Raw genomic sequence first — 19,295 nt, 5'->3', positions numbered from 1 at the left:
AGTTGATGGGTGCAGCACACCAACATTGCACAAGTATACATATGTAACAAACCTGCACGCTATGCACATGTACCCTAGAACTTAAAGTATAATAATAAAAATAAAATAAATTAAAAAAAAGAAAAGCCTTGGACCTGAAGGCTTTACTGATAAATTCTACCAAACATTTAAAAAAGAATGAAACCCAATACTACTCAAACTATTCCAAAAAAATAGAGGAGAAGGGAATACTTCCACTCTGAATCTATGAGGCCAGTATTAACCTGACACCGAAACCAGACAAAAACACATCAAAAAATGAAAACTACAGTCCAATACCTCCTATGAATTTGATGTAAAAATCCTCAGCAAAATATTAGCAAACCAAATTCAGGAATACATTGGAAAGATCATTCAACATGACCAAGTGGGATTTATCGCTGGGATGCAAGGCTAGTTCAGCATATACAAATCAATTGCTTTGACACATCATGTCAACAGAATAAAGAATAAAAACTATGTAATCATTTCAAATGATGCTAGAAAAGCATTTGGTGAAGTCCCACCTCCTTCATGTTAAAAAGTCTCAAAAAACTGGGGATAGAAGGAATATAGCTCAACATAATAAGAGCCATATATGACAGACCCACAGCTAGTATCATACTAAATGAGGAAAAACTGAAAGCCTTTCCTTTAAGATTGGGAACACGACAAGGATGCCCACTGTCATCACTGTTATTCAACATAGTACTGGTAGGCCTAGCTAGAGCAATCAGACAAGAAAAAAATATAAAGGGCAGCCAAATTAAAAAGGAAGAAGTCAAACTATGCTTGTTTGCAGATGATATGATCGTATATTTGGAAAAACATAAAGACTCCACAAGAAAGTTGTTAGAACTGATAAACAAATTAAGTAAAATTACAGAATACAAAATCAACGTACAAATATCAGTAGCATTTCCATATGCCAGCAGTGAACAATCTGAAAAAGAAAAAATTCTAAAACTTACATGGAACCACAAAAGACCCAGAATAACTAAACCTACCCTAACCAGAAAAGCAAAACTAGAAGAGTCTTATTACCTTACTTCAGATTATACTACAGAGCTATAAGGAACCAAAACAGCATGTTACTGGCATAAAAACAGATATATACACCGATGGAACAGAATAGAGAACCCAGAAGGAAATCCACAAACCTACAGTGAACTTATTTTCAACAAAGGTGCCCAAAATATACCCTAGGGAAAAGAAAGTCTCTTCAATAAAGAGTGCTGGGAAAAGTGGAAATGTGTACACAGAGGAATGAAGCTAGATGCCTATGTCTCACCATATGCAAAAATCAATACAAAATGGATTAAAGACTTAAACCCAACACCTCAAACTGTGAAACTGCTACAAGAAAACTTTGGGGAAGATCTCCAGGGTATTGGTCTGGGCAAAGATTTCTTGAGCAACACCCCACAAGTATAGGCAACCAAAGCAAAAATTAACAAATGGGATCACATCCAGTTAAAAAGCTTCTGAACAGCAAAGGATACATTTAATAAAGTGAAGAGACAACCCACAAAATAGAAGAAAATATTTGCAAACTACCCATGTGACAAGGGATTAATAACCAGAATATATAAGGAGCTCAAACAACTATATATGAAAAAACCTAATAATCCAATAAAAAAAAATGAGTGAAAGATTTGAAAAGACATTTCTCAAAAGAAGACATACAAATGGCAAACAGGTATAAGAACAGGTGCCCAACATCATTTGTCATCAGAGAAATGCAAATCAAAACTACAATGAGATACCCTCTCACTCCAATTTAAATTGCTTATATCCAAAGGACAGGCAATAAAAAATACGAGTGAGGATGTAGAGAAAAGGGAAGCTTCATACATTGTTGGTGGAAACGTAAGTTAGTACAACAACTATGGAGAACATTTTGGAGCATCCTCAAAAAACTAAAATTTGAGCTACCATTTGATCCAGCAATACCACTGCAGAGTATATACACAAAACAAATGAAATCAGTGTATCAAAGAGATACCTGCACTCCCTTGTTCACTGCAGCACTGTTTACGATAGCTAAGATTTGGAAGCAATGTAAGTTCCATCAACAGATGAATGGATAAAGAAAACGTGGTACACAATTGCCCCAAAAAGAATAAAATATCTCTGAATACAGTGAACCAGGGAGGTGAAAGATCTCTACAATGAGAATTACAAAACACTGATTAAAAAAAATAAAAAATCAGAGACAATACGAACGGAAAAACATCCCATGCTTATGGGTAGAAAGTATCAGTATCATTAAAATGGTCACACTGTCCAAAGCAATTTACAGATCCGATGCTATTGCTATCAAACTACCAATGACATTCTTCACAAAACTAGAAAAAAAAATCTATTTTAAAATTCATATAGAACCAAAAAAGAGCCCAAATAGCCAAGGCATTCCTAAGCAAAAAGAACAAAGCTGGAGGCATCATGTTACCCAACTTCATACTATATTACAGGACTACAGTAACCAAAAAAGCATGGTACTGATAAAAAAACAGACACACAGACCAATGAAACAGAATACATAACCCAGAAACAAGGCTGCACACCTAAAACCACCTGATCTTCGACACCTGACAAAGACAAACAATGAGGAAAAGACTCCCTATTCAATAAATGGTGCTGGGATAACTGTCTAGACATATGCAGAAGATTGAAGCTGGACCCCTTCCTTACACCATATACTAAACTCAACTCAAGATGGATTAAAGACTTACATGTAAAACTCAAAACTATTAAAATCCTGGAAGGCAACCTAGTCAATACCATACTTGACAGAGGAACGGGCAAAGACTTCATGACAAAGACACCAAAGGCAATCGCGACAAAAGCAAAAATTGACAAATGGAATCTAATTAAATTTAAGAGCTTCTGTACAGCAAAAGAAACTATCAACAGAGTGAACAGACAACCTATAGAATGGGAGAAAATATTTGCAAACTATGCATTTGATAAAGGTAATATCAAATATCTGTAAGGAACTTAAACAATTTTACAAGAAAAAAACAAAACACCCCATTAAAAAGTGAGCAAACACTTTTCAAAAGAAGACAGACATGTGACCAATAAGCATATGAAAAAAGCTCAATATCATTAGAGAAACCAAATCAAAACCACAAGGAGATACTATGTCACACCATTCAGAATGGCTATTACTAGAAAGCAAACATAAAAAAATAAATAACATGCTGGTGAGGTTGCAGAGAAAAGGGAACACTTATACACTGCTGGGCAGAGTGTAAATTAGTTCAACCATTGTGTAAAACAGTTTGGTGATCCCTCAAAGAGCTAAAAGCAGAACTACCATTCGACCCAGCAATCCCAGTACTGGGTATATAACCAAAGGAATATAATTTGTTTTATTATAAAGACAAACGTGTGTGTCTGTTCATTGCAGCGCTATTCACAATAGCAGACAAAGAATCAACATAAATGCCCATCAATGACAGAATGGATAAAAAAATGTGATACATATACACCATGGAATATTATGCAGCCATTAAAAAGAATGAGATTGTGTCTTTTGCGGGAGGCTGGAAGCTATTATCCTCAGCAAACTAATGCAAGAACAGAAAACCAAATACCACATATTCTCACTTGTAAGCGGGAGCTAAATGATGAGAACTTATGAACACAAAGAAGTAAGCAACAGACACTGGGATATACTTAAGTGGGGAGGGTGGGAGGAGAAAGAGGAGCAGAAAAGATTATTATTGGTTACTAGGCTTAATTCCTGGGTGATGAAATAATCTGTATAACAAATCCCAGTCACGTGAGTCTACCTATGTAACAAAACTTCACAGGTATTCCCGAATCTAAAATAAACATTAAAAAAAGAAAATGTGGTACATACACACAATGGAGTCCTATCAGCCATAAAAAAGAATGAGACCCAGTCATTGGAAACAACATGTATGGAACTGGAGATCATTATGCTAAGGGAAATAATCCAGGCACAGGAAGACACACATCACATATTCTCACTTATTTGTGGGATCTTAAAATAAAAAAAAAAAAAAATGAGCTAATGGACACAGAAAGTAGAAGGATGGTTACCAGAGGTTTGGAAGAATAGTGAGGGGCTAGAGGGAAGGTGGGGATGGTTAATGGGTGAAAAAAAAATAGAGGGAATGAATAAGACCTACTATTTGATAGTATAATAGGGTGACTAGAGTCAATTTAACTTAATTGTACATTTTAAAATAACTTAGAGTGTAATTAAATTGTTTGTAACTCAAAGAATAAATAAATGCTTGAGTGGATGGATACCCCACTCTCCATGATGTGGTTATTTCACATTGCATGCCTATATCAAAATATCTCATGTACCCCATAAATACATACATCTACTATGTAACCACAAAAATTTTAAAAAATAAAAATAAACTTTTACCTAAAAAATGTATACACAAAAATATAAATAATTTTTTCTCAACACGTTTCAAAAATGTGCTATGGCAAGCTAGAATCAATCAAACAGAACAGGAATAGTAAGAACATTTACCAAGGATATGTAAATGGACATTTTATAATGTTTTAATTAAAGTAACATTTACAAGAATACTAAATGAATATTACTTTAATATAACATGTATACAAAGGTTTTATTAAGATTTTTAATGCCACCTCAAATGGAATAACATTTCTACATTTTGCCTTTAGTGTTTTTTCTTTTTATTCACAGCTAATATTTGTATGTCTTTTGTTCCTGTTCATTATTAATCTCATTAATGTTACCACTAAAATGAAGACAATTAAAAGGGATAATTCATTCAAGAACTCTGTGCATATGCCTTTATCAGTACACTCTATACTGCCTACTTCCCACCTATCAGTTAGTTCCTGGTCTATTCTCTATTTACATTAGAAACATTTTCTCAGCAAGTTTTCTCCACCCTTTTTTAGCTTCATTCCTTTGTTCATTCCCAAATAGAATTTTATAAATGCTAACATGACTGAAATATAGTCCTCCTGTCTGTAAAATCAAGAGGCTTCCCAACTAAACGGAAAATTAAATTATTGAGCTTCACTGCCCCTTCTTTGAAGGAACATGAATCCATATGGGACAAAGGCTTTTACATATTTCCCACTCATGTAGAGAAAGACCTCAAAAAAAAGGAATTCTCAGATTTTATTTACATTTATAAACTGAGAACCGTCTTGGAAACAAAAGAAAAAATTTAAAAAAAAAAAACAAAGAAACAAAACACCAAACTGAATACACAGCATATCTGTCATTCAATTCAATGAGACTAAACTGTAAATAATGAAAGCTTTAGGCTGCTATGCCTATGGAGTAGTCATTCCTTTGTTCCTTTATTTTCTTGATAAACTTACTTTCACTTGAAAACAAGGAAGAATAATAAAAGCTTTAGATTGTGGCAGAATAGGGATTATGTAAACATCATATGACTTCATAAAAAAGAACATGCTCCTAAAATAACAAAAACCCGTCAGTCCTCACGGAACAACCCAAAAGAATTGCAAATGTAAGAATGTGGCTCTGTCAAATGTACGTATACCAATTAAACACTGGAGCAGTTACTACTCTCTTTAGAGGTCACAATGTCCTATATGTGCCCATCATCAAAATGACTGCTCTTGACAGGATATAATCAGCATCAAGACTGTATAATGTTCCTTTTCTTAATTGCAAGCTGAAAATCAATTAATTATTCTCTTCACAGAGTAGAAACGCTTCACAAAAATCTGATTTAGAGTTATACTCATCAATGCATTCCAACCCAAAGTTATAATTCCTCTGGTGCCAAGAAATTTTTATTTAACTGAAGGAAGATGGTTATGTAGGGGTTCTAAACACAGGAAGGTGTGTTAAAGTAAACAACTGGCCTCATGTAATTTTCCAGGTTTTGATCTGCTAACACCTGTAATGACTACTGTATTCATTAAGAACATGATTACAGGGACATCTCAGGTTGACTGTGCTGTCCTGATTGGTGCTGCTGGTGTTGGTGAATTTGAAGCTGGTATCTCCAAGAATTGGCAGACCAGTAAGCATGCCCTCCTGGCTTACACACTGGGTGTGAAACAGCTAATTGTTGGTGTTAACAAAATGGATTCCACTGAGCCACCCTATAGCCAGAAGAGATACGAGGAAATCATTAAGGAAGTCAGCACTTACATTAAGAAAATTGGCTACAACCCCAACACAGTAGCATTTATGCCAATTTCTGGTCGGAATGATGACAACATGCTGGAGCCAAGTGCTAACGTGCCTTGATTCAAGGGATGGAAAGTCACCTGTAAAGATGGCAATGCCAGTGGAACTACATTGCTTGAGGCTCTGGACTACATCCTACCACCATCTCGTCCAACTGACAAGCCCTTGCTCCTGCCTCTCCAAGATGTTCACAAAATTGGTGGTATTGGTACTGTACCTGTTGGTCAAGTGAAGACTGGTGTTCTCAAACCCGGTATGGTAGTCACCTTTGTTGCAGTCGATGTTACAACTAAAATAAAGTCTGTTGAAAGGCACCAGGAAGCTTTGAGTGAAATAAAGCTTTGAGTGAAATGAAATAAAGCTTTATTCCTGGGAACAATGTGGGCTTCAATGTCAAGAATGTGTCTGTCAAGGATGTTCGTTCTGGCAACATTGCTGGTGACAGCAAAAATGGCCCACCAATGAAAGCAGCCGGCATCACTGCTCAGGTGATTATCCTGAACCATCCAGGGCAAATCAGTGCTGGCTATGCCCCTGTACTGGATTGCCACATGGCTCACATTGCATGCAAGTTTGCTGAGCTGAAGGAAAAGACTGATCACCTTTCTGGTAAGCAGCTGGAAGATGGCTCTAAATTCTTGAAGTCTGGTGATGCTGCCATCATTGATATGGTTCCTGGCAACCTCGTGTGTATTAAGAGCTTCTCAGACTATCCTCCTCTGGGTCACTTTGCTGTTTGTGATGTGAGACAGACAGTTGTTGTGGGTGTCATCAAAGCAGTGAACCAGAAGGCTGCTGGAGCTGGCAAGGTCACCAAGTCTGCCCAGAAAGCTCAGAAGACTAAATGAATATTATCCCTATTACCTGCCACCCCAGTCTTAATCAGTGGTGGAAGAAGAGTCTCTGAACTCTTTGTTTCAATTGGCCATTTAAGTTTAATAGTAAAAGACTGGTTAATGATAACAATGCATTGTAAAACCTTCAGAAGGAAATAAAAATGTTTTGTGGACCACTTCGTTTTTTTGTTTTTCTTTGTGGGTTTTTTTTTTTTTTTTTTGAGTACTTTTTTTTTTAAACCACTGGACCAGAATCTGTCACATAATTTTGAGACCCATTAAAAGAGAGTTTAATGAGAAAAAAAGTAAATAAAATTGAATATTAGAATAAGCAAATTTTATTTAGACAGGTTAATATGCCGAGAACATTTTATAATGCACTGTAAAGCCAAATCAATGTTATTTTAATTTTCCACATTTCTGAATTATATGTATTATTTATTCTTCCTTCCACTAATGTAGGTTAGCTGAGAGTTAACCATGAAACAATAAAACTCAACCTAGATAATCTAGAGATGAAACAATAAGAATGTGGCGAGTTCTTAGTATTACCACTTCCCCTGATAAGGAGACTTGCACATAGTAGGTGCTTACTAAATATTTGTCAAAATGAATTGAATTGGAAAATATCACACTTATATGTTTAAAATTAATATGCTAATTGGCTTATAAAGTGAGACCTGAAGATTGTATGCTATGCATAAAATGTACTATGGAGTAATGTTTTTTCTATGAACAAATTCCCCTTTTGCATACCTCAGATAGAAACCTAGGGGGAACTCACAGATTTTTCTACAAAATAAATTTAGAAGTTTAACAGGTTACAGGATATTTTCAAAGCAGCAAGCTTAACAGTAACATTAAACATTTAATTATACATGTTTGCAAATAATCTGGTTTTCTAAAGTTATTTACATTTAAATATAACATATTTAAGGGTCAATGTACTCTGGATGAATAAAAACAAATCACTCATCTCTGTTTTAATTTTTGGCATAATACTGTATAGGACCACATGCAAAGCAAATGATACTCTAAGACTGAGGATCTTACTAATTTAAAATTCTTAACACAAATCAAAGCAAGCTTTTTAACATAAATTTTTTAAAAACCCACAGTTGCACATTTTATAACAAAAACATGTGTCTCATGGACTGATTAACTTCATGAATTTTAAGAATTCATATCCCTTTTAACAAATATATAAAAAGTTACTAAGGTCAATTAACTATGGTCATTCTGAAGTGGAAATACATGTTTTATTTCATGCTCCTTTTTATGTGTACTTTATAAGCACACTTTCTGCTCTCATAAAACTAAAATGCCTTGTTTTGTATCTTAATAACTGACTATTTTTAGTTGGACTTTTCTGGTATAATTCTAAAGACTGAAAAAGGGTCTAATGTTTACTGATATAATGCATGAGGCAGATATGGGAAAGGAAATTTAAGGATTATGCAATAATAGATGTGGCAAAATTTTGTAAACTCAAATATTTCATAATTTAGTAAATATAATAGGAGGGATAATACAGCTTATACACCTTAAGCTAATGATAGCATAATGGTAGTCTGTACGGTCCATGAAAGAACAGACTGTTTTGTTCATTTCATTCACAGCACCTAGCACCTAGACCACTGCCTGGCACCACAAAGAATACTCTTAATAAATGCTCGACAGACACACACACACGCACACACACACACACACACGCACACACACACACCGGCTATCATAACAAATCTAATCATGAGCGATCAAAATGGTTGTGAAGAAGTTTTTAAAATTTCATTTAAATGCCAATAATTAAGTAGATAGACATGAATTTTCCAAATGTCTACAGCTTAAAGATAATACAGCAAAAGACATACTCACTGGTTGCCACTGAACTCCTGCCTGGGTAACAGAGCCAGACCTTGTGCCAAACAAAAACGAAAACAAAACACACACCACAAAAAAACCTATACTCACTGGGATCTAACTTATGTTCTCTGGGGAGGTCAACTTGAGGTTTGGTAATTAAACTTCCTTGGATTGAACCCAACAGGGGAACCATATCATAAGGCATCCCATCTTATCATCAGTAGTGTTATATAGAGCAAGTCTTCGGTGTGTGCACATTTACTAACATTTTAGAATGATCAAGGCTTTGACTACATATATAATATTTTATGGATGGTCATACTAAAGTTTTTACGTAGTTTCTGTGAATTTAGTATGCTTTAATATGGCACTAAACTCAAGATTCTTAAAATAGGTACACTGTAATTGCACCTATATACCCTACTACCAAAGGCCATTAAGAGACAGTATAGTCTTATATGATAATTACATATGTTTTCAAAACGTTTTTACTTCAGTATAGCAGGATATCTCATAATGCACACATAACATACATAATGCATTAACAGTATGATAATAAAAATAAATTTTTCTAAATATGTTTATAAAAATAAATACATAATATTGTTTTTGATGACAGTACTATATTTTTAGACAAACATGAGAGATAGACTTCTCACAAAATAACTGAAAGCTCAGAAGCTAACATATTGCTGTAAGCTATAATGTTTATAACTGTTAATCCAATACACCTTTTATACAAACCCATAAACACATGAGTGGAAAAATAGCACAGATGTTCATCTCTAATGCAATTTCCATTCAATTTCCTAAGTGCGGTCCCTGTGTGCAAACTAGCTTAACGTTATGTTTAGCTTGCAAATTCTTTTAATAAATAATGAATGCAATAAAACTAGATCAATGGCAAGCTGAGAAATCATAAAAAAAAAAAGCCTTTTGTGTTCAGGCTGTTGCCCATTTCAAACTTTAATCCGGCGACAGATCAATATTACTTTTTTCTTTTAACCTATCACATAAATAGCAGATAGACTAAATGTAGCCCAAATGCTGTTACCAGCTAGTAGTTGCTAGCAACCTGATAAGATCACTGTACACAATTGCAATCGAATGCTATATACCTTTGTATACACACTACATTACGCACCATTAAACGGTCAATTTGTTTAACAATAAAAAGATTATACAGCAATAAAAATACTGTGGTTTATTATTTTTTAAACTTTCCTGTACTATGTATTTTTCCAGTAGTATGATTACAAAGTTTCCACCACAATTTGCTCTAATAAACAAAGTAATTGTAATGGGTCAAAATAGTACACAGATACAAGTAGTTTCAACTTCAGGGTTCCTAGATTAAAGGAAATTTTACTCTTCAAAATTAATTACACCTGAAAGAACTAAGTTATTCTTTTAAATGGGTGGTGAGGAGGATAGTTCATGCAAATTTGAGTTTCCATTGGACTTGGTCTTAAGATTATTCAGGAAAAAAATCAAATCATTATTTTTAACATGTATTTGTATTTCTAGTCACAGACTAGAAAGAAGGGAAGAAAACCCTCTTTTTACCAACTCATTTTGAATACACATGTATTTACTGTTTGAAAACAGGATCACAAGTCAACTGCCACAAGGGTTAGTGCTCATATCAAGTAGTATAAATCTAAATCACCAATAATTATTTTATGGTCTTAGGCTCACTTTACTTATTAATTCTTGCCTTTTCATAATATTTGAGCTTCTCTACTGGGTTTTCACCTAAGGGAAATATCAAGAAGTTATACTTGCTTTGAAGATGTACTTCATTTCAAATATTCTAAGTTCATATATTAGATTTTGATACCTTTACATGTGTATTTGTGAAAGGTCTATGGCATGATTACAAATTGTTTTATATTGGATTTAAAATTTCAGGATTAATATCTCTTCAATAACTGCATACTTTAACTATTTCTTACCTTTTGTTAAGGAACATCATAATCTGCAAAGAACTCTGATAAGAGGAATAAATGTGTGTATATGTGTATGCATAGTTGTATTCATTCAACAAATGTGAATTAAGTGTCTAATGTACACACAATATTAGGCTTAATGAACCTTTTCAAAGAACATTACTGGAGTTAAAAACGACTCCTCAGAAATTGTTATTATAAACCCAAGATTTTGTTTTATGCAACAAATTCAGTTCTCTTTTAAGGATACCATGATAGGTATTGATAAAGATACCTTTTTCTTAAAATATATTCAATTTTGCATAAAACAACTTGTGTTACTTCTTAAACTCACAGTCTCAGTATAATATTTTCACCAATTTTAACATATAAATTTAGTGTTGAAGAAGGATGTGGTGAGATACCACCATGAAGGCATTTACACATTTTAAAGAAAATTTGAAAAAAAAGTTAACTATTGTCCCATAATTTACTGAAGTTCATTTTAAACTTCTCTTTAAACTCTACCATAGATAATAGTATATGTATCATAAACATCCAACATTAGCCTAACTGATGGAGATACAATTTTTCCTGAATTTGAGATCTAAACAGTATCTTAGAACAGTGTTAACTGTTTTCCTATTCTAATAAAGGTAGGAATAAAATTATGATTAAGGAATACTGTATAGGCTTTCAAAGAGGATCTACTTCTAAAAACTGATTTTTAAAATACATATTCTTCAGAAAGCTGAATAAGAGAAAATTTGAACCTCCTTTTAAAATTTGCATTTTCAAATATCAGACTAACTGAAAAGTTATATCACCTACAATATTAAATTCAAAATATTTCACATCAGTTGACAGCATTGTTTCTCTCTCAGAATCAAGGAAACAAAGCCATGGGTTAAATGAAATCAAGTATGGTAGTTATGATATATAATGGAGGTAAGTAATACATTTCACTAGAGTTATATCAAAGTTCCTATTGGTGACCATATGCTTTTCTATAGCTTAAGAAATTAAACTATAAAAGTAGCATTTATTGCTACTGGATAATTTATGATTTATAAATAATTACCCAGAATATAAATATATTACCATGAAATAAACTTTTCTGGGATTTTCAGCATTACAAAGTGAATAAATGATGAATGCACAATGGACAGGCTGTCTCCTTCCTACTAAAAAAAATACTAAATCCTGAAGGACTTCTAAATCCCTTCGTAAGAGTATATTGCGGCTGCATTAAGCCAACGAAAAGCTTATTAGTAAGGATTTAAAAACTAACACCCTTCTGTAATCAATTTGGATACAGTATTATTCTATTTATAGTGACACTTTCAATGTGTCCCAATCATATATTACTAATTCTCATTTTTCCTGCTATGATTAAATATTAATGTAGAGGCACTATTAAGCAGCTATACTATATTTAGGTTTTAATATGTTGATTTCCACCATTTTGGAATAGTTCACAATATAGCATGAGTATTGAGACTCTTTCCCATGAAAAATCTTAAGATTGATTTGGTATTTTTCTCCGATTCTCAAATAAAATAAATTTAGTTGTTCTAGCAGAAAATGGAAAAAGAGATGCCGCCACTTTAAAAGCTTCAATCTCTTTGACATTGCTGGCAGTGTATGGGAACATTAATGCATCTGTCATGATAACAAGCTAAGAATAACATCTAGACATCAAACCGAGCAGAGAATCCATCTGAAGTGATTCATTCAGATCTGTCTCATTGATTTATTAAACACAGGGCAACATCTGCAGCCTCACAGAGCCGCTTGGTGAAATGAATGCAAGATCAATTCAAATGGAAAAAAGTGTAAAAGAGATAAATCAAAACACAATTTGCATGCAGTTCCACAATCAGGCTTATTGGGTGCAAAAGCTCAATTTCCCTTCCAAAGCAAATGTGTTTAAATGTTGTTTTATCTTTTTAGAATTGTGTGATATGAAGTGACAGTGAAGAGTTTTGCAGGTTGAGATGGTGAAAGAGAAGAAAAGGAGGAAATAAATGCAACCAAAGGCTTTTGGAATATGCAACAAGAATATCATTAATACCTAATTGTTTTGCTTTGAGGGAAAGGTTTGATGTCTTTTCCACAAAAACACAATATTTTCAGTTTTGGATCAATTAGGATGGTTTTAATACATACTTAAAATATATAGAGCAAATAACCCCAAATCATTTGTATCTCTAAATGCATAAGATAAAGTGCCACTGGAGAGCGAGATTACCAACTGAAATATAACATGTTGTGATTAGGCTTTTCATAATTATATTTGTCTGCTAGAAGCATGTTAAAGACATCTATGAATTTCATTAAGACAAAATAAGGTTACCTAAGAAAGCATCAAATACTTCAGACTTGATATCTTCTATAGGTATTAGGTATTTCCTGTGTAAAACCATATAAAACATTAATGTCTGAAGACCATCATGTACTAATTATTTATTGACATTCATGTGCTATACATTGAGGATAATATGATACATAAAAATCCAAAGATATACTGCATCATGTCATGGATCATTTCTTTAATGCAGTATCCATCACCTAATAAATGAGTGAGGCGCATATGAATACCAGCTAAAGTAGTTAAATACAAAACTGTTGGTTATTCAGAAGCGTGTATTTAAAATGAATGTAAACATGGAAGGTCTATGCATTGGCATATAATTATAATTGCTTTAATTATAATCTTGACATCATTCTTCTCATAAAGGACAGAGCATTGTTGACCATGTGGCTGCTTTTAACAGACAATATAACTGTCTTTTCATCATCCTATAGAATAGAATGTGCATTTACTACACAGATTCTTTTCTAAAATGTTTTTATCATTACTGAAAATGTAAGCGATACAAAATATTAGCTCGGGAAAGTGATTCAAGTTCTGCAAAAATTTGATGTTGCCTAACTGTAAATGTAAAACATAAATTTTCAAAGTAAATTATGCTACTCTATATAGATCATGAACTATAAAGTACTCAAGTTTGAATACAAAGCTAAACTCATTGAGTGCTCATAATAACCATATTTCTAGTATTTGAAAATAGTTTTAAAATGTTGTAAAATGTGCTTTGATATTAAAAATCTCTTTAATATAAAACCATATTCGTGTTCTGTTTATATACTATCAAAATAACAAGAAACTACAATTGGATATTTTAAGTTTAAAAACTGAATTCTATTTGGTTTGAATATATGTTGAACCATATCTCCAAATGCATTACTAAAATGTTTTCTTAATCATACTTTCTTGTTTCATCAAGCACCCATTTAACTCTAAATGACCGAATAACATTTAATCAGTTGGCCCTCAAACAAAATTAAATGCTGGTCATGAAATCTGACAATATTTTACTTTTATATTGACAGGTAGGTAAAAAGAGAAACACTAAAATCTATTGATTGTTTAGTCATTTTCATATTTAGGGAAAACAATTTTAATTTAATATTTCACTGCTGCATTAAACTTAGGAGAATTTAGTAAGAAAAATCTATTGCACAAGAGTGAAAATTGTCTACATTCGCTTTCTAAACCTGCCTGTCCTCTCTAGTATTAAAAACTACAAGTTTTCTTGTACAAAATATTAAACAGAAATCACAGTGCTTTATCTGCAAAAACAAAATCCAAAACAGTATAGTGTTTTTTCCCATTTAATGTTGATTATTTTTATCACCCTTTAAAAAATAATCCTCAAAATAATATCCTTATAATTAATTTTGGAAGTTAACAGTCATGAAGGAAAAACGTTGTACAGTTCTTTGAAATTACAGAGATGTAAACCTTGACTTGTCAAACAGAACAATGAATGGTCAGGAGTTTTAATCTTACTATCTCTCTAGTAGTTGAAGCAGATACTATTTCTTAACTTCTTTTCTAGGAAGACAACTGAATATTTCAATAATGGGCTAACAACAAAATAGTTAACATAAGGCACTGGTAGTTCTTGCTGTGACTTTCAGTACTATCAAAGAAACAATTATGTATATATTTTACTCATTCATTTTTCTTCAGTGTACACAATGGGCACTGAAGCAAATCAAAGTGTCACTTAGTAGTAATATCTTAAGGTCCTTGAAAATGACCAATTTGAAAACAGTCCATTTTGTGTGTTCTGGGATGGCATAGAAAGCATTCCAAATGCTCTAAGTCAGGACTTGTACTCTTCCCCACATACTTGACAGAGAAGGGAATAAATGTTTATTATACAGGAAGAGAAAATTGCCAATGACACCATTACAAATAGGCCTTCCATTCAACAACATATAATGAACATTTATCCATCAAGCGATGAAAATGAGTCTTCTTTGAAATAAGAATGGTGTTTAAGAGTTTCCATTCGCTAAACACTTAGTTTTTTCTTGCACTTCCCTCCCTGCTCTTAGCTAGAAGCGCTAAGAAGTCATGAGTCCTGAAGGACAATTCTCTTTAGCCAGATCTCCACTGGTACATCACTCATCTTGGAGCATCCCTATAAGCTCTTCTGTTCCATCTTTCACTCATCTCAAGGCATCACTGTGCTCTTTTCCTGCATTTCTACTCTCTTCCTGGCCTCGAGTCTCATCTACCTTACTTTGTCTCTCTTGGACCTCTTTCCTATTTACATCCCTTACCTTTCTTTTCACTGAATAGAAAAGTCACAGAAATAATGTGGATCTAAAAATTTCACAATTTTCTTTAAAAATTCAGATTTGGGGAGTAACTTAAGTATACATTTCTGTAAATAATCTCACCTAAAGTCATACAGAATTTATTAAATGCATTATTACATTTTGTAATTTTAATAATGTGGTTAGGAGGGCACTTTGAATCAGTAAAATTTGTTGATATCATTTTATCATTAATTAGATTTTTCCCAGAAATTGTGGTTTTCTTCTATCTAAAATTGCAATTTAGGTGTGTTTCTAGTAGTTTTCCTCATCTTCACTGATGGATTGCATTCATAGAATATACTTCATAAATTTTTACAATTAAGAAAATTGCAATACTTGTAACACAGTTTTAAAATAGGAATATAACAAACAAAATACCCATAGAGAAAAGAAAATGCAATAGAAGGCACATGAATCACATCACAGATATATTTCTTCCTACATATTTAATATTTCTCTATCACCTTTATACACACACATACACAAAAGCAATTCACACACACGAAAAGTTACTATTGCTATGATAAGGAGTAAATAAAGTTAATTAGATAAAAATAATAACCTAAACATACATAGTATAACAGGGTCCAAAAATATTATAAGATCACCAGCCTCTAAATTTTTTTTAATAAGTAGCTCTAATAAAAATTAGGAAAAGTTTCCATTTATAGAGAAAAGTATCAAAATCATATTAAAATACTAATCTATTTATTTGAAAATTATAGTCATAGGTTTTTCTCAAGAATGTGTAAATTAATTGAGGAAGGAAGAATTTCCTAAGTGTAATAACTGTTCCACTTTAAGAATGGGCATTGGTAAGAGAGGGGAGAAGGGGAAGAGAGAAAGAACAGGGATGGGGAGATGAGAGACTGATAGAGAGAGTTAAGAGAATAGGTTTTCATGTCTGCAATTGTTTAAATGTTTGAGTGTTTTGGATGGCAACAAATGAATTAGATGGTCACTGTCTGAAGTCCCTTGTAATCTTTTTAGTTTGTGTACTAATAAAAATGCTTTGTAGTCAAAATAAAATTGTCTTTTTACTCTTACAATCCATAATTGCCTGTTTTATTGAGGGAGCCGTTATCCTTTGTGTTTTAAGGCCATCTATCTTCCTTAAGAAAAGCTGATATAATAAACCAGTTTTGTAAGCCCTAAATATGAATCAGGTAGGAGCTCTCACATAAACAGTTTTTTGTTTAATTGCTTGAACACAGAAAAACACTGCTCAATGGAAGAAAAAAAAAAAGAAGGAAAAGGGTTCCCTTGTAAGTTCTGTAGCATTATCTTATTGTAGCAGTAAGCAACAGTTTGCCTACAAGTTGTCAGTATCATTCAACTATACGGCTTTTACAACAGATGTGGTAAACTGTTGCAGTTTTAGTTCATAGACCCAGAGATGTCATGATTTAAAGTTCATTTTGAGAAAGTTTTTTTTTTTTTTTTTTTTTTTTTTGCAAAATAATAAGCAGTAGTGCTGTTTTACAACAAAACCCTTTGCTCCTTTTAACCACGTGATGGTGATTTTTGTGCCAAATCTGTGCTTTCCTGCGATGTTACCAAACTGGAGATGGAATAAACACTAGAACACTAATTCACAGGTGTTTAAAAAGTCAGATAATCTTGAGTATTCTTTTTTTCTTTTTAAACTCAGAAACACTGAACACAATTTGCTTCTCATATGCAAATGGACATTTATTCACTAGTGTACTTCTAAATTGTGATATGAAGGAGGTACACTTACAACCAGGGAAGCTGACCATCATCATTTAAGGAATCCTGTCTTTAAGGGAATAGGATCCTCCCAACTGTTCACCTGGAAGAGCTGAGAGCATCCTCTCTAGAAAATCTGCCAACTTGTACTCCAACCTCCAATCCAGTCCCAGCCACAGTGATTCATGCCCCACATTGCCCTCTGCAGATAACCCAAAACGGACGATCCCAGGAAAGTGATATTCGTCGTCGTCCTTTTGTAAAAATAATATCCATCGACTTTCCTGTATCGTGTACTGGGGAGCTTTGCGCAGCAAGCATGGGCATACGTTCTCACGCGCACTTGCACACACACACACACCAACACCACCACAAATAACAACACCACACACCCCACACCTTCTCACAACAAACACACGGGATGGGGATCGAATCACCCTCTGGGATGGATTCTAGACTTCCCACCCCCTGCATGCCCCAAATGCTGTGTTCTGGCTTGCTAGCTTAGGAGCCCAGTTTACAGCTCAGCCAGCCCCCGGAGAAAGCCCTTGGTATCCGTGTTCAGAAGAAAACCTATCCGACCCGTGCGGCCACAAAAGAGCAGGAAAGAAAACCAAAAAGAAGAATTAACAAATAACCACAAGCAGCCAAAAGCCATGCAAGATATGGGCAAAAGGCTGGAAAGTTTCAATAGAGGACTGCAAACTCAAGTTTGTGCGGGACTTTTTTAAACCCAAGCCCTTGCACTGAGCGCGGACTAGAAGGCACCGGCATTAATGAAACCTTCTAGTCCTCTTTCCCCACCGACTTACGGCGTGAAGAATAGAGACAAACTAGTTAAGACTCACTCTACAAAGTTGGATGAGGGTGGTGAGGCATGCAGAAGAGGCCAAAGGGGTAAGAGAAGCGAGAGAGCCAAGAAACGAGTGTCTCACCTGGCATTGGTGCAATCGGTGAACAAAGTTTCGAAGTCTTTCCTGGTGATGAGTTTGCAGCGGTTTACCCCGGGCTGGATGGCCCCCAGCCCGCGGAGGATCCGGACCTGCTCGACAGTACACACCACGGGGGATATATCCAGTCTCTTCAGCTTGGTGTACACAGTGTGCAAGCCTCCCACCAGGTGCTTGAGAAAAAGATCAAAGACTTGCGGCAGGCAGATCAGTTCCTGGCCGTCCATCAGGAACGAAGCCACCTTCATCCCGTGCATGTCGACCATGCGGCACTCGTTGGTGTTGCTGCTGCCGCCGCCGCCACTACCGACCCCGCCACCTCCGGCACTGCTGCTATGGTTATTAACCATGAAACTATTAATCATATTAGGAGTGAGACGAGGGCGCTCCCCGGGAGTCGAGTACAGGGGTTCGGCCCGGAATAAGCCCCCCGGGACGCCGGAGCCGCTGGAAGTTGCAGAGATCACTGGAGATGCGGAGACAGCCATGGTCACTCTGTCTCAATAGTGGGTCCTCGGGCCCTCGTTTTCTCGCCCTGACTCCTCTAGATCCCCTCGCACTCACTCCCTCACTCTCGCTCTCTCTGGCGCGCTCTCTCTGGCGCGCTCTCGCTGACTCGGAACTGTTGGCAAGTCTTCAGCAGCCGACTCACGCTCAAGCTCACCCACCACCCAGCAAACAGTGAGCAGCCCCGACCCGTTGCGGCCCCAGACCCCACCCCCACCACACCCCCTCCGGAGACTGGCAGCGCCCCACAGCCAATGGGCCCCACCCCCTCTGCGCCGAAGCGCTCCGAATGGCTGCCGCTGGCGAGGAGGTGGAGACTCCCTGGCCGGCGTCCGACTACCTGAGTGGGTTCAGGCTGGACCGTGAAGAGAGATTCAGTTAGAGAAGGGGGCGGTGTGGTACCTCTGCTTCTTGCCTCTCAGTCAGACAAGAGAACTCCCAAATGTCACACAGAGTTCTCAAAGTGTCCTACGCTGTGAACCCATCCGCTCCGCGCTTCGCTGGTATCTGGGTGGGAACGCAAAGTGCGACTCCTGAACGTGCCTACCCATTCCCCTTCCGCCACCTTACACCGGGTTCGATCGTGGAAAGTGAGGTGGCAGCTCCA

The 19,295-nt window shown here is 35.3% G+C and overlaps 1 protein-coding gene and 1 pseudogene across 1 annotated transcript in view; one reads left to right on the top strand and one right to left on the bottom strand.

The window, feature by feature from the left end:
- The window catches only part of LOC105527042 (dachshund homolog 2-like), a gene marked incomplete at its 3' end in the record, with an annotated part of 623,452 nt that extends 604,608 nt beyond the window's left edge, over positions 1–18,844 (bottom strand). The window contains exon 1 of the mRNA XM_011963226.1: positions 18,167–18,844. Coding sequence (XP_011818616.1) covers positions 18,167–18,669 — 503 coding nt within the window. The remainder of the gene's footprint in view (positions 1–18,166) is intronic.
- On the top strand, positions 5,945–7,202 carry LOC105527039 (annotated as a pseudogene).
- Positions 18,845–19,295: the final 451 nt, after the last annotated feature.

This window comes from Colobus angolensis, unplaced genomic scaffold, assembly GCF_000951035.1.
Source record: "Colobus angolensis palliatus isolate OR3802 unplaced genomic scaffold, Cang.pa_1.0 Scaffold603, whole genome shotgun sequence".
Classification (NCBI taxonomy): Eukaryota; Metazoa; Chordata; class Mammalia; order Primates; family Cercopithecidae; genus Colobus; species Colobus angolensis.
This window is presented reverse-complemented; position numbering and strand designations above follow the sequence as displayed.